This window comes from Dermacentor silvarum, chromosome 1 (genome assembly GCF_013339745.2).
Source record: "Dermacentor silvarum isolate Dsil-2018 chromosome 1, BIME_Dsil_1.4, whole genome shotgun sequence".
Classification (NCBI taxonomy): domain Eukaryota; kingdom Metazoa; phylum Arthropoda; class Arachnida; order Ixodida; family Ixodidae; genus Dermacentor; species Dermacentor silvarum.
In genome coordinates this window covers 224049860-224065061 of record NC_051154.1, presented here as the reverse complement: position 1 = coordinate 224065061, position 15202 = coordinate 224049860, and the positions used below count along the sequence as shown (strand labels likewise).

The following is a 15202-nucleotide window of genomic DNA, read 5'->3' as shown; positions in this document are numbered from 1 at the left end:
TTTTTTAGAGCAAATACAAATTTATTTACTTTTTGCTCATGTGTGGGATGCACCCACGAAGTTCAGGATGAAATTTGTTGAAAAAAATGTGAGGCCCTTACATGAGAATATACAGTATTTGGACTTACTCTTGGCACCTCCAAACCAGTGTATAATGGTAACCAAAACCTTCAAAGCTTTAAGATGTTCCACTGGATTTTTCAAACGTGATCGCATATGTGCCATTACAAACATGGGTGTCCGTGAACAAAGTTGCTACCGCTGAACTTGTAACTTGTACTGTTGCTTTCCTTAGCAAGGCTTGAATTTAGATATATTAATCAACATGACACCAAACGATACCTTAGTCACCAACTGCTGACACAACAGCACTGGTTACGCCTGGCAACTTCTCGGTGTGGCTTTGACGAGATTTTTCTCTCAGCCAGTGTGGTGGCAGGCACCAAGCAGTCACAGGAAGATTGCCACTATAATCTGTTCATACTGACACTAGTCCTGATTAGCAATCGGGCCCAAAATCACATGCATGGGCCAGACTGGTGGCTGTAGAATAGTCAAGTGTTCGACGGGAACTCGTCTGGCGAGGAAGGAACATAACTTAAATAAAACATGCACTCTCCAATTAAAGATAAAATGTAATATTATATTTGATTTTTAATGCGTGAGTGCATGTTTTAAAGCTGTAGAAATGGCTTTCGGGTCCGCGGGCAACCATTTGGTGTCTGCTGCAGGCGTCTGCCACGTTCAGAGGAATGGCGGAAGCTCTCACATAGGCAGAAAGCACTGGGCTGAATTCGTCTTGCAGTTAATGTCGCATGCAACACCTGCCCTTCATGACTTCATGGTATCGCAACAACTTGCAATGTGCATAGGGCTGTGTAACCATCACAAAACATAGAGTTAATTTACTTCACTGAAACAGAATACTGAAGAAAGGTCTGTTAACAAAGATTCTGCATTGCTGCCATTTTAAAAACATTATAAAAAGTAATGAATATTCTTTTTTCATTGAAATTAATTTTTTGGATTTCCCAAGTACCTAGACGTTTGTCCAGCCCACTTGTGTCCAAAAAATATGTTGGTGACTGTCGGTGCTGTACTGAGAAGTCAGTACAATGGAATCTCGATGATGATACGATCGCGGCTAATACGAATTTCCGGATGATACGAATTTTTCTGTGGTCCCGACCGAGTCCCATTACTTTGCAACGTGCTAGAGAATGGTTGTTACAAATAGATTTTCGACCCACGTCGGTTGATACGAATAAACGCCGCCCCACCGACGGCCGCGAAAGAGAAGAGCGTGCAGTCACGTGCTTTCTCCCTTTCTCTTATGGTGCGGAGGCGCGGGCGTGGCGCCGGACAGTGCGGAGGCCGCGACTGGGCACGAAGAGTGCGAAGCGGTGGCGTTTTTGTTGCTTTTGTGCTTTTCCTTTTATGCTTTTCCCCACGCAGGCATGGGGAAGCGCGGCCGCCACAGCGAGTGAACGTTCGTGCGGTCTATCGCTTTAACGGAAACTGAGCGGTGTAAGCACAGCGCATACAAAGGTCAGAGCCGCGTGGAGATTGCTTTCAAGATACGGTTCGCGTGAACACCGACAGCTGGCACAGGCGCAAAGTACAAGAACGCATTTGTTGGCAGACCTCCCTCCTTCCCTCCCTCCTTCCCTCCCTCCCGCGCTGCCCGCGGAAGCCGCATTATAATCGGTATTTCGTCTCATGCGGCTGCACTGTAAGTGGTATGCGTATACATGGAGTTCTATGGGAGGGTAAATGGGAGTCGGAAAAGGCCGAGTTGTAGCCATTTCTGGACTATAAATGGTTACGTTAGAAGTGGTCTATACTGTAAATGCTTTTTACATACGTGTGCCTGAGTGAGTTCACCTTTGACTCTTTAATTTAGCTAGTTTTAATTGTGTTTCGATGATACGAATTTCGGCTAATACGAATATTTTTCGGGACCCCGTGAGATTCTTATCGAGATTCCACTGTAATATGTGTTGCTTGGCTAGTCAGTTTATACTGAACAATTTCACACCATAAAGCCTGTTCCACTAAGCACAAAATGGAAACAAATAGGGAAGAGAACAAGGAGAACACTAATGCGACTGTTTATTCTGCTTAAAATGATTTCCAATGTGTAGAAACATGCACTGCGCAACATATAAAAAAAAAAAGCTTCAAACGAGCATCGCTGCGCTTGCAACAGGCTCTTGAAAAAACCGTCTCTCTGAAGGAAAGAGTGCAGCTGACATGTCACTGATACATGACGTACCTCGCTTCTTAATATGAAAAGTCTCTAATAATTCACGTGCTGCTGTGTCCCTACTTCTACCCAGAATTTAAGCAGTATAAACAGTTGAAAGAGCACTCCCATTGTCCCTTTCCCATTTTATTTCTGTTTTATGCTAAGTGGCCATATGTTTTATGCTCTGAAATCATTCTGCACTGAGAAGTGCTCGGTGAAATTACCACATGAACATATCTGACGAAGAGAAGATTTTATCCTGTGTGCTTATACTACAGTTTCAACATGATCCCAGCATTGATGGCTTAGCAGTCTACAATTCTACACTGTTAAGTGGAGCAGTCTTTTAAAAAATACTTGCTGGGCAAAAAAACTGCCCATCTTTTTAATCATAGAAATAACAGTAGCCATAATTTGAGGGCATCTACCATCAAGGAAAACCTGTAATGTCCAGGAAACTTGTTAGTTCTGGAAAATTCAAGTACAATGTAGACCGCTTATAACGTAAGTCGCCGGAGTTGCGAATATCTGCACTATAAGCGGTACCGCACTATAACCAAAACAACGATTTTCAAGCCCTGCACGTATGCAAAACATGTAGACCAAGCATGTAGACATGCTTTGTACTATCGCGCGCACATCGAGATTACGTTTTCGCCAGTGAGCTGGCGAAAACATAATAACGATGTAGCCAGTGCTCTTCAAGCTCGACAGCTTTGCACCGAGTCAAAACGAATCAATTGTTTGCCGCAACCCCTGTGGAAAAATCCGTGACCGCTATCGACGCGATTATGAATGGCAACTTTGCGGTGCTGAAGGCACGCGTCTGACGCACGCACCGAGTCTGGACGAATTAACTACCATTCGCTGCAACAACTGGGGGGGGGGGGGGGAGAGGAGGAGGGAGCAGTCGAAACCGCTGTCGCTATCGATGCAATCATCGATGGTGACTACGCAGTTTTTTAGGCACGCGGCCGACGTGCGTACAGAGTAAAATCAAAACTACTGTTCGCCGCAACCACTGCGGAGAAAACCGCGGCCGCTATAGACGCGATCGTGGATGACGACTACGCAATTACGAAAGCCCGCGGCCAACGCGGTGTTATGCGTGGCGGTAAACGCAAGAATACAGGCTTCAAAGTCACAAATAGGCTCGAAGCGTTCCGGTGTTGCTATCATCCACGTACGATTTCAACTGATGGCTGTGGCGATGCGACTCCGCCGCTTCATTTGGGTTGGACGCTAGCGCCGTTCTTGCTCTTTTGCGTCGCGCATTTGCGGCGCTCCTCTCTCACCGAGCTCTGAAAGTAGTCCGAATTAACCGATATGCGGCCAATTAAGTCCGAATTAACGAGAGTTTGATTGCATTGAATAATGCATACGCCGGCTGGGAGCACGCACCTTGTTGAGAAGCGTGCTCGCTGCCGCCCTTGTTGGCGAGATTTTCCCACGGAAGCCTCATTATAACTGGTACTTCGTCTCACGCGGCTGCACTGTAAGCGGTATGCGTGTACATGGAGTTCTATGGGAGGGTAAACGGGAGTCCGGAAAGGCCGCGTTGTAGCCAGTTCTGCACTATAAACGGTTACGTTAGAAGTGGTCTATACTGTAGGAACAGAATTTTTACCCTGGTTGCTTTGAATCAGGGAGCTTAGCAGCTTGAGTGAGTATAGTGAAGCTTGTGGTAGGCTAGAAAGGAGTGAAGTTTTCAACTGAACCTACACATTCCGCAAATAATGGTCTGTCTTCTACTGGTTTTGGAAGTGTGAGCCTGGCCAGAGTAGTGTGAATATCATGAAACTCATGAACCAGTCGAATCTGATTGTGCATCCAAACTGATTTGCAGCTTCCTGGTAGTAGTTGCTGAAAATTATGTGCTGGCATTATAACTTGGCAAGGTATAAATAAATTTTTTTCCTTGCGCCCACACCTCGGTGTTGTAGACTGCCAGGGAATGTTCATGGAAGAGTCAGGGAAAACCTGGAATAATGAGGGAGTTTCAATATGCCAACTTGGTGGACACCTTGGATTCTCATCAAGGTATTGTAGTGACAAAGGGAACTTGTTGAGATGTGCAGTTTCGAGAGCACCACATTTGGTTGTCCTTTTAGTTTTTAATGTGCTTGAAATACTGACCAGCAAGAAAGCTGGGATAGAATTTCTAAACCAGCTGAGAATGTGACATTCATATATAGTTTGCTTGACATGGACAGTAATAAGGTGGCATTACATTATACAGACAATACAGTAAAATCTCGTTACTACGAACCTCACATAAACAAACTTTTCAGAAATCCCCTCATGATTTCTTATGGTTTCAATGTAAAAATATTTCAGTACTACAAACTTCAGAATACCATACTTTTCAGAATAACGATCATTATTCAGTTTCCATGTCATCTTAACAACACCTCAGCTACTACGAACTCATATTCCAAAATTTGGGATTCTTAAATTTCCGTGTATCCACTCACGGCAGCGTAAACAGGAGGCTAGCAGATGACTAGGCGCAGAAACCGGACGCTGCAGCGCATGGGTTCAGAAGACCTGAGACGGCGCCTGAGAAAAAAATAAAGAAAGGATGCTGGCACGCTGCATCGGCACGTCGAAAAGCGGGGCGGCCGCCTCTCGTAGGCCAATCGCCCACGATAGAAGTCGTGGAGTGACTCGAAAGCAGCGCGACAATCATGCGAATCGGTAAAGCATCACGTCACAAGGGAAACGGCTGTCGTCTGCACGTGCACACAGGTTCTTTCACGCACGCCCTTTCCGTATGTATTCGGATATTCCAACAGTGCAGCTCAGTAGAGCAGCAGGACCAGTGAGGCGAGAAGGCGTGCATCGGGTCGGGCATCACCACCAAATACTTTCGCTCTCGACTCATGCTTTTTCATTCCGAGGCAAGGTAACAGTCTGTCAGCTGAACAGTCGGGCGAGCCGTTCGTTCTGAGAAGGTCCCAAAGTGGCAATTGTCGCGCGCAAGACCTATTCGTTCGAACACTAGCTGAGGCAACGACGCATCAGGTTTCGCGAACGCATGCTCCGCCCAGACAAGTGTCGCCTAGCAACGGAGGCGCGTCTCTTCCTTCTTTCGCCCTTCTTTCTGCATGCCTCTTTCGCGCTTCTTTCTGCGGCCCTACTTGCCACACGGTCACACTTTGTACTTTCTGGGGGGTATCATTTATGCGTGCTTGCGCTTTAAAATAGTTCAGGTGTCCGCCTCGAGCAAGACAGTAGCGGTGTCCACGGCAAGGAATGTGAAAAACGAAAACAAGAAACATTGCGCTTTGGAGGCGACATGGAGCTTCCTTTTTGTCGGTGGTTTTCTCGGTGTCAGTGTCTGTTTTGAGCGTATCACTCTTATTACACGGTGCTTCGGTGGTGCGTGTGGCCGGAATCTATGGCTAATAGCAACAGCGTGGGTCGATAGCCAACAGCGACGTCTTTGTGGGTAGCTCATATGGTGACACCTTATGATCTGATGAGTTAATGGGCAGAATGGTTAATTTTGGGGCTTTCTCTATAACAACTTTTCAAAATAATGAACCATTTGCTGCAGTCCCCTGAAGTTCATTATATCGAAATTTCACTGTAGCATGCAACCAGATTCATCATGTTTATTTTGTTCATCACAACAACCAGACACACAGTTTAACTATGTGCCATAAAACAACCTGTCATAATAAGAAACACACCGCACTCATGACTGAAAAGCTCTAGTTCCTCATGCATTGGTGTCACACACCCCGTGAACGAGGCACCAACGCCAGGCCAAATTCCAAAGCCGACATATCAGCTTCCGAAAATAATCCCACGAAAGCAAGGACAATTAATAAGGGGCCCTCTCGTGAGCCAGCAAACGCTGGTAGTGGTCCAAGGACCGAGTCAGAGCCCAGAGTTGTCAAAACACAACAAAAAGTATTCTTCAAATAAGGCTGTTACTTGCACATATACACACTTCGGCTAGGTACATCGCAATGCAATTCAGATAAGTGTTAACAAAACTCTAAAACATGATTAACGACAAGCACTAAGAGCTCAACACGTACAGTACAGAATGAATAGGAACACAAAGTGTCCACTTGTATTCACCTGTGCTGGTCTTGAGGCGGACGACCTCGGCATAGCTCGATGCAAATCTCGAAGAAGGAACTTCTTCTGGAAATGCAGACGCTCGAGGAGGTCATCGGTTAGCTTGCCGGGGAATCTCCTTCTTCCACAGACAGTCAGTCTTCAGTTGCATCTCAGGTCACGGGATCGAATCCCGGCCACAGCGGCCGCATTTCGATCGGGGCGAAATGGGAAAACACCCGTGTACTTAGATTCAGGTGCACGTTAAAGAACCCCAGGTGGTCTAAATTTCTGGAGTCCCCCACTATGGCGTGCCTCATAATCAGATAGTGGTTTTGGCACGTAAAACCCCATAATTAAATTTTTTTTTTTAGTCGCATCTCATCATTGGCGCGGTCTGATCCCCCTACTGATTCCCACACGGCGCTTTTATCGCCTTCGCTGGCGTTTCTTGAGCTTTCTGACGGAGTCGTGCTTCCATAGCATGCACAAAGCCTGGGAATCTTCTACAATCTAGACATTTCTCGCGTTTTCGACCGCGGCTCCGAAGGCTCTTCGAGAAGGGTGGCGACTCATCCGTTGGCGTACGCTCGGGCTGTCACATTCCTCTCTCTCTCTCTCTCTCTCTCTCTCTCGGCTCGTTGTGAGTCTGGGTCTGAGAGGGTGTTTCGGTGTGTGCCCTCCCTCTCTCCTCTTAACCTTCGCGTATCTTGTTGAAGCTTCTAGACTCCGTTGATCACGTTGGCTGTCTGTGGCATATGCGCTGTCTCCATCTGTCGAAGCTGCCGCTGGGCCGATGTGCTCTTTTGCTGGCTTGCATGACACGCAGCGTGCACTTTGATTTAGCGCACTTTTGTGACTATTGCGAAGCATAAACTCTATAGTAAAATGATGATGTCTGCTCCATATCGGGGGAAAATCTTCATGTTTAACTATGCTGAGGCCATTTGCATTAAACTGTTTCTTTTTTTTCCTTCTGTTTTCTTTTCCAGCTGGCATTGACACACCCATCTTACCGGCAGAACTTTGGCACTAACCCAGACCATGCACGCAACTCGCTGAGCAACTGTGGCATCAGGCAGCCAGAATATGGGGATCGGCGCATACACTACCTCAACACACGAAAAAGAGGTACGTTTCACGAGCTTGAAGAGCGTCACTTGAACTTTCAGAGACAGTGACATTGAAATAGGCAAACCTACACCCACACAGTATGCAGAGAGTGCTTTGCTGTCTACAACATATGCAACCGTTTGTCTACTTTAAAAGGCCAAGAAGAAGGCCTTTTTATCTGTTTGCATGTGGGTTAAAGATATTGCAACTTTATTATTTTTTTTTATTGCTTCATCCAGCATGCATTTCACAATTGGCTGTCAGAAGACCAGATTTAGATGGTGTGAAAATTGCCCTATAGGGGGTGTCAATTTCAAAGAATAGAAAAACTTATTGTGGCCAAACGAATTGGTGTTTTGAAACCAATCTACGCCTGGCAGTGTTTCTTAACTATTGATTATGCTACTAAGCTTTGGTCACACACACAGCTAATTAGGAACTACCCAATAAATCGGAATATAAGTTGATCTGGAATATAGGTCAACAACTTGCTGAGAGGTACAAAAAAAAATTATAAAAATATTCCGCGTTGCATTAAACTGCAGAACAGGTTCAATCGATTTGCTCATTTATCATCGGTGATGAAAACTGTGCATGTGAGTTGTCTGATCTGTGTGACTTGTCTGAACCGGGTAAACAGCACGTTTGCCAGCTTCCTTTTTCTGCGGCGTGCTGAAGGTAGTAAAATACTTTGCCGAAGGTTCAGTGGTATGCACATTTGCGAACCTCAACCGACAGTTACAACAAATGAGGAAAAACTTTGCGAAGAGAAGCAAAATACGCAGGGTCACATTCACTTTGGCATAGGTGGCAACTGCCCACTGAACTTTCTCGTCCAACGACAGCGCCAGGTGAAAGCGCAGCGCTGGATATTTCAGGAAAGCCCCGTTTTAAACGCTCACGAGTGTATTACTAGTACACCTGCTTCCTCATGGGTGACACATTGAAAACCAGCATCATGACACTGCCACATTTAAAATGACAGCAAGCTCGTGCACACTATTTATAGATGAGGCCGCAGGTTTGAGCCGCAAGTGTAGGCAATGCATGGATGAAAAGCTCCAGAGAATATGGCCAACCAGAATGCAAAACCTTTTTTAATTTAATTTTTTTTTTTCATTTCAAAGTGAAAAAGAAAATGTGATTTAACAATTCGGTTCAATACCCTCTGCAGAACACACTGAGGTGTCGAGAGTCCACAATGCGCCCACCCATGCTTGTCGAGTGCTCATGCAGCTCATTGCTGATTGTGCTGTTGCACATAGTGCACACATGCAATCATTAATTGTGCATGCCTGCCAAGTCTCCCGGATTACCCGGGAGACTCCCGGATTTTGACCATTTCTTCCGGTTGTACGGTTGACAGGAAAATCTCCCGGAAATCGCACTTGTGTCCTGTTTCTATCCGCGTCCAGCGCTTTGTCAGGCCACATTGTGAAAAAGAATCCAAACCAATCCAATCCAGTTGGAAGTTCATCGTGTAAAACATTACGAGCACATCATAATTGGATTAGTAGCGAAAACCCTATACATGCGCTATTTCGTTCACCTCGGAGCCGCTGACGGGGTTGTTGGGTGCCCTAGTGGGCCTAGTCTCATTAAGCTAGCGAGCGAATGCCGCGTTCCGCAGCTAGCAACACTCGACTCTCCATTGTTCTCCTCGGCGTCAGCCGCTCAGGCATTGCGTAGGCCTACGGTCAGTCATGACTTTAAAATCAAGGAGTGCTAGCGCAAAAAGCATCTTCGAGTATTTTTAATGTAGTGCTCAGCCGAAGTGACGCTGGGTATTTTGTTGATACCACAGAGCAATACAGAGTGCGAGCGGCAATTTAACATCGGGAAAAATACAAGGACACAGTGCCGCTCGTCCATGTGTCGCTCGTCTAAGACGCTAGGAAACGTCATCCTCATAAAATGTGAAAGAAATGGAATTTCTTACAATCAACCATTATCTGAAAAATTGTTGAACATCCGCCATGGTTGCTTAGTGGCTTTGGCATTGCGTTGCTAAGCACGAGTTCGTGGGATCAAACCTCGGCCGTTGCGGCCGCATTTTGTTGGCGGCGAAATGCAAGAACGACCGTGTGCCGTCCATTGGGTGCACGTTAAGAACCCCAGGTGGTCTAAATTAATCCGGAGTTCCCCACTACGGCGTACCTCATAATCAGATGGTGGTTGTAGGACGTAAGACCCGAGAATTTAATTAAATTTTAAAGAATTTTGGAAGGCTAAATTAGCAACAACGAAATGCTTGCAAAAGTGAGACTGTGATGTTCATGTGTTCATTTGTATATATGTAAATAAAATGGTAACTGAAGTTCTGTCATTACTTGAAAATATAGACGTCGAGGGTTGGGGGGTTGCGTAACCGACTCCCTACCCCCCCCCCCCCCCCCCTCGATCGGAAGATCACCCGGGTTCAGTTCCTTCGAAGTTGGCAGGTATGCTTGTGACAAGACCACGATGGTGGTGTGAGATGGCAAGTTTTCTAATTTCACCATTAATGCTGATACAGCCTGTAAACAATGCGGGGCCAACAATTGGATAATGTTAGTAAAAATCTTTAAAATCCGTAGCTGGTACATAAGTTCCCTCCCACCATCCCGTTTCTTCTTTTGTTTTTCGCATGTGTAAACTGTGGATTGATGTGACTTTGCCTCTTGCTGAAGTTTATGGTGGCAAAGAGTGCTGCAACTTAAACACCTTTTCCTTTTTTTCCTACACATGTGTTATACAGCATTTCCCATGTGTTATGTGTTCAGGTTTACTTAGTGCAAGTGTTACCTATCAATAGCAGCAACTCCTGGTCAATCAACATCCCCAGAACTAACTAGGCAATAGCAGGGTTATAATTGGGTGAAAAATACATGGCACTTATGGGAGAGGGTTCTGCACTTTTCAAATCTTTGGACTTATACAATATTTCGAGATATATGAGTCCTGAGTTGACAGGAGTTAACTGTATTCAGTATCGTATTTCCCGTTCTATAAGTAATTGGCACCTTTGGATAAGTCGCACCCCCCTCAAAACGACTTTTTTTCCGGGGGGGGGGGGGGGGGGGGACATATACAGTAGAACCCCGCTGATACGTTTTTCACGGCACCGTTAAAAAAAAGAAAAAAAAAAAAAAAAAGATGTAAGAGCCGGGAAACAGGAAAAATTGAGAAATGGGAGTAGTGTTGAACTGGACACAATTTTATTTTAATTCTTAAGTGTGAAAAAACAGTTGTAGTTTTGCCCGAAAGCCGAAGCATCGATTACGATAGAAAATTAGGAGACAGCTATACAAAGCCATACAACAGCTATACGTATAAACTTATAAACATTCGCTTATTAACTGTATTAACAAGCATGGTGTCAGCGCCCACGGGCAAACATGAACACATCACACTCGATAAGCGCGGACACGTGCTGTCAAATGCTGGCGTGAAGAAGCGCCGCTGCATAAGCGAGCGAAGTGACCTTCGGGCTGTTATCTATCACTTCAACGCAAACTGAGCACCGAGAACACACAGCACGCACAAAGCTACGAGCTGCCAATGCACCTACACTGCCTGGACTTTGCCCCCAACGCAGATCGCTTTCAAGATACGGCCCGTGTAGCCGCGCAGTACACGTTTGATGCCAGAGTACAACGCCGCCCGCTATTCCTCCCCCCTTGCCAGTGCCTCGAGCACAATGGAAGAAGGCATGCTTCCTCCCGGCTTTTCTTTCTTTCGTGCGCGGAATTTAGACGCGGTCGTCGGCTCCCCTCGCACGCTTTCACTCGCACATAAAGCATACGGTGCGAGGTGACAGCGTTATCACGCTTAGAATTTATACGGAACATCTATGAGCCAAAACCGATTTTAGGACCACAACGCGTCATAGACACCATCTTTAAATAGCAAATAGAGATCTCAAGGGCCATAATTTTGCTGGCGGAAATCAAAAATACGTCATAGGTGTCGCCCCTGGCACTTTGGGCAGCCAATGCCATTGTCAAGCCACCAAGCCAAGCGACAGGAAAAGTCAAAATGTCCGCTCGGGCCGGCGCGGGGTGGCAGTTCGCAACGTATGATGTGGCAACGGTCCCACAGTTGCGACGTAGCAGCGGGGTTACCAATGCATTGAGTTCTATGGGAGCTGTGCCGGGGAACCGGATGAAAACGACGTAACAGCCAGGAAAATGCAGCACCTGGGAATGTAACGGCGGGGCTTTACTGTATAAGTCGCATCGGTGTATCAGACACAGCGGTTCATTCGGTAAGCGATTTAAAAAAATTAGTGACATTTCACTCCGTGAATGCAGGCCACCTGCAAGCATATGGGTACCATTCCTATATACAGTGTAGACCGCTTATAACGTAAGTCGCCGGAGTCGCGAATATCCGCACTATAACCAAAGCAACATTTTCAAGGCCCGCACATATGCAAAACATGTGAACCGAGCCGCCACGCATATGCGACAGTCGAGGAATGCGGCTAGAACATTTGCATTCAATTTACAGTCGAATCTCGTTAATTCGAAATAATTCACGCGGCGGTGCCTCCGACTGGCATTGCTCCGGCACCGCCAAAAATCGCATTGCGACACGTGCGATTGCACCAGTTTTTTTCGCTCCAGTCGCAGCATGTGAAACGGCCTATAGAGTAAAAGCTTCGGAGAGACCCCTCAATGTCGCGCGCGAAAAAAAAAAAGAAAGAAAAAACGCGGCGGAAATTTTACTCTCTCTCAAATGGCAAGGTCGCCGATTCTGCGTTGCGCCGGAACATTCGTGTAGGTGCCGACGTCTCAGCCATGCTACCGTAGCCACGCGTAGAAAATGGCAGTGAACCCTTCTTTCTCCTTTATGCTTCCTCTACTTTCTAGTGACGTGTTGACCTTGCACGCTGCGGCTACTGGCACTAAGGGAAGCAGCGGCGCTGTCCTAGGCCGGCCAACGAAACTGCCCACGCCGGCAAACGCTCGCTTCCCGATAACAGCAGAAAACGAAACTTCGGGGAGCTGGCGCCGGGCCGGCTGCAGTGGCGGCGAGCGGGCACAGTGACAGTCGAAAGTGAATGAATTACGAGGGAGGGCGAGGGGAGCCACCGAAGCGGCGGAGTTGCCGAGGCGAAATGCGCTTCCCTGCCGCCCTCCTCCCTCACATTCCACGGTCTCCGCGTGCGCCCTTCGCCGTGCCATGCCGGCGGCCGCCCGCTCCCCGAAGTTTCGTTTACTGCCGTTATCGTGAAGCGAGCTTTGACCGGCGTTGGCAGTTTCGTGGCCCTTGCTCGCTATGCACGCCGTGATATTTCACAACTCGCACTCAATATTCTGGTTTCAACCTCACTGGCTGTTTGTTCGCACCACATGCCCTTCTCCTCCACTTCGTCACTCTTTCTTCCTCGAGCACTTCTTGGGGCGCCCGTTTCAGGGGAGCGTTCGCCGTCTTTGCTGACTTCCGTACTCCCAGGCGGCCGCACTGTAACCGGTATTTCGTTTCCCGCAGCTGCACTATAAGCGATACGTGTATACATGGAGTGCTATGGGAAAATTAACGGGAGTCTGAAAAGACCGCACTATATCCGGTCCTGCACTATAAGTGGTTACGTTATAAGTGGTCTATACTGTAATTGCGATAGCAATGATATGGACACTACATTCGCATTTCTGCCGTCATGTTTGCCGTGAAGTTCCATATAAAGTCCAAGGGTGATAACATCGTCCCCGCGCGCCGTATGCCGTATGTGCGAGTGAAAGCGTAGACGGTGAGCCGAACCGCACACAAGGGAGGAAACAGGATAGGCAGCGTGGGAGGGAGGGGGTTGGCTTGTACTCTTGTAGCAACTGAGTAGTTTGTGCAGCGGCGCAGGCCGCTTGCGTTTCTGTTCCGCCCTTCACATGTGGCGCTCGGGAACTCAATCATGAGAAGAACCCGTTACCTCGATAGCGCACACAGAACTAGTAGCAATTAAGTCAACCAGCGTGCTGCGCATGGCCATAGCATCCAATCCGATTATAACGGCAGTTTTTTCGGGGGGGGGGGGGGAGGAGACGTACATAAGCCGCACCGTTCTATAAGACGCATAGACGAAAAATTCGGAAAAAGGCCGCGTCTTATACGCCGGAAAACATGGTAGTACTTTTGTTTCTTTTTGTGCCTTCTTGTTATTTGTTGAGGCTTTGTCCTATAAGAAATGACTAACGCAATGTGTATCACTTGTAGCCCACTTGCAAGCATGTGGTTAATAAATTACATGTTTGTGTTTTGCACAAAAGTAAAAATTATGAATTCCAGCACACTTGCATGAGCGGTGCATGTTATGTGATTTTGTAACATCAAAGTCAAAAAGTTTACAAGGCTTGAAGCCTCAAATTTTCAGAGTTGCAGCCTGCAGCGTGGTCTGCTCTTGGATAAGGCATATTGCCAACTGTAAAGAAATTTAGCTTTAAAAAAAAAAAGCCTATGTGGTTTAAACTTTTCACACTGACGGTACATATTCCACTTGCGCAGCTCTTTAGGAATTAATTGTGTGTAAGCTGTACTTTGGTTCCTGCATTGCAGGCATCAATACATTGATCAACATCATGTCACGCTTTGGTCGACAAGAGGAGACGGCATCCAGCATCAGCCATAATGAGCGGTTGGAGTTTCTTGGTGATGCAGTGGTGGAGTTTCTCTCGAGCATCCACCTTTTCTTTATGTTTCCGGACCTTGAAGAAGGTGGATTGGCCACCTATCGAGCTGCCATTGTCCAGAACCAGCACTTGGCCGTTCTTGCTAAGGTAGGTTAAAGGGAAAACACTTAGGGCATCAGGGTAACAGGTATGGTTTTGAACAGAAAGTTCAGCTAAACATTGTGACTGAGCATAAACAGGTACTTGCGTGTCCTGTTTCATTCTTTTGTCTTAGTGGTCAAAGTCTTGAAAATGGATCACCATGAGAGGCTTACCCAAACTTTTGCTTAATTCTCTTTTAATCTTTTGTTGACATAGTCTAGGGCACTGCACTGGCATTTTGTCACAACCTTATGTCACAAATTTGGCTGTGTGCTATGAATAAAAAAAAAATATGCTACTTCGATGCAAGCTTTAATGTAAGGAATAATTGTATCAGACATACGCGGAAAGCATTGCAAAAGGCTCAGCCCTTTTAGACTCTGAATGATCAGTACAGTCAACTTATGTTAAGTCAACCCTGACGAGACTTGACAAAATTGACCGAATTATCGAGCGGGTTTAATTAAACAAGATGCATAAAAATATGCCAAAACACCACTGATTCATTTGGTAGTATTTGCCCTATTCTAACATGCTCCCGCATCAAATGTACACCCACTTTCTTTGTGTACAAAGTGGAAAACTAATATAGAAATGGCATTAAAGCTCCTAAACAAAGTATAAATCTAGCATTCACCGGAATCTTTAACAAAAACAGGCAAGGGTCTAATATGTATTGTACGACGGCGGCCTGTTTCCTAATGTCAGCTTTGCCGCCTGGTTTTTACAGCGAAGCTGTATATGACTCGGATCCCAGGATTTGTTCATCTCGGTCGACAGAACAGTCGACAGAAAACCATTCCACGAATTGAAGCGAAAAGTGCCCGTCTCCATTGGAATTATGCATGCGAGACAGGCCCCAGTATTCCTTTGTTTTAAAGAAAAAGCAGAAAACAAGTGTCAAAACCACATGAAGATGATAACGTGCCTTCGAACAATGCAAAGCACGTAGCATTCACCGCATGCATTTCCCGGTAAAGATTATGCTTGCATAAGCTGCAGTTGCCGAGAAGCGGCAACTGTC

At 46.4% G+C, this 15202-nt stretch overlaps 1 protein-coding gene across 1 annotated transcript in view; it reads left to right on the top strand.

Moving 5' to 3' along the window:
• LOC119436824 (ribonuclease 3) overlaps positions 1–15202 on the top strand; it is a 98138-nt gene that overhangs the window by 24388 nt on the left and 58548 nt on the right. The window contains exons 4-5 of the mRNA XM_037703816.2: positions 7312–7450; positions 13964–14184. Of these exons, the coding sequence (XP_037559744.1) occupies positions 7312–7450; positions 13964–14184 (360 nt within the window). The remainder of the gene's footprint in view (positions 1–7311; positions 7451–13963; positions 14185–15202) is intronic.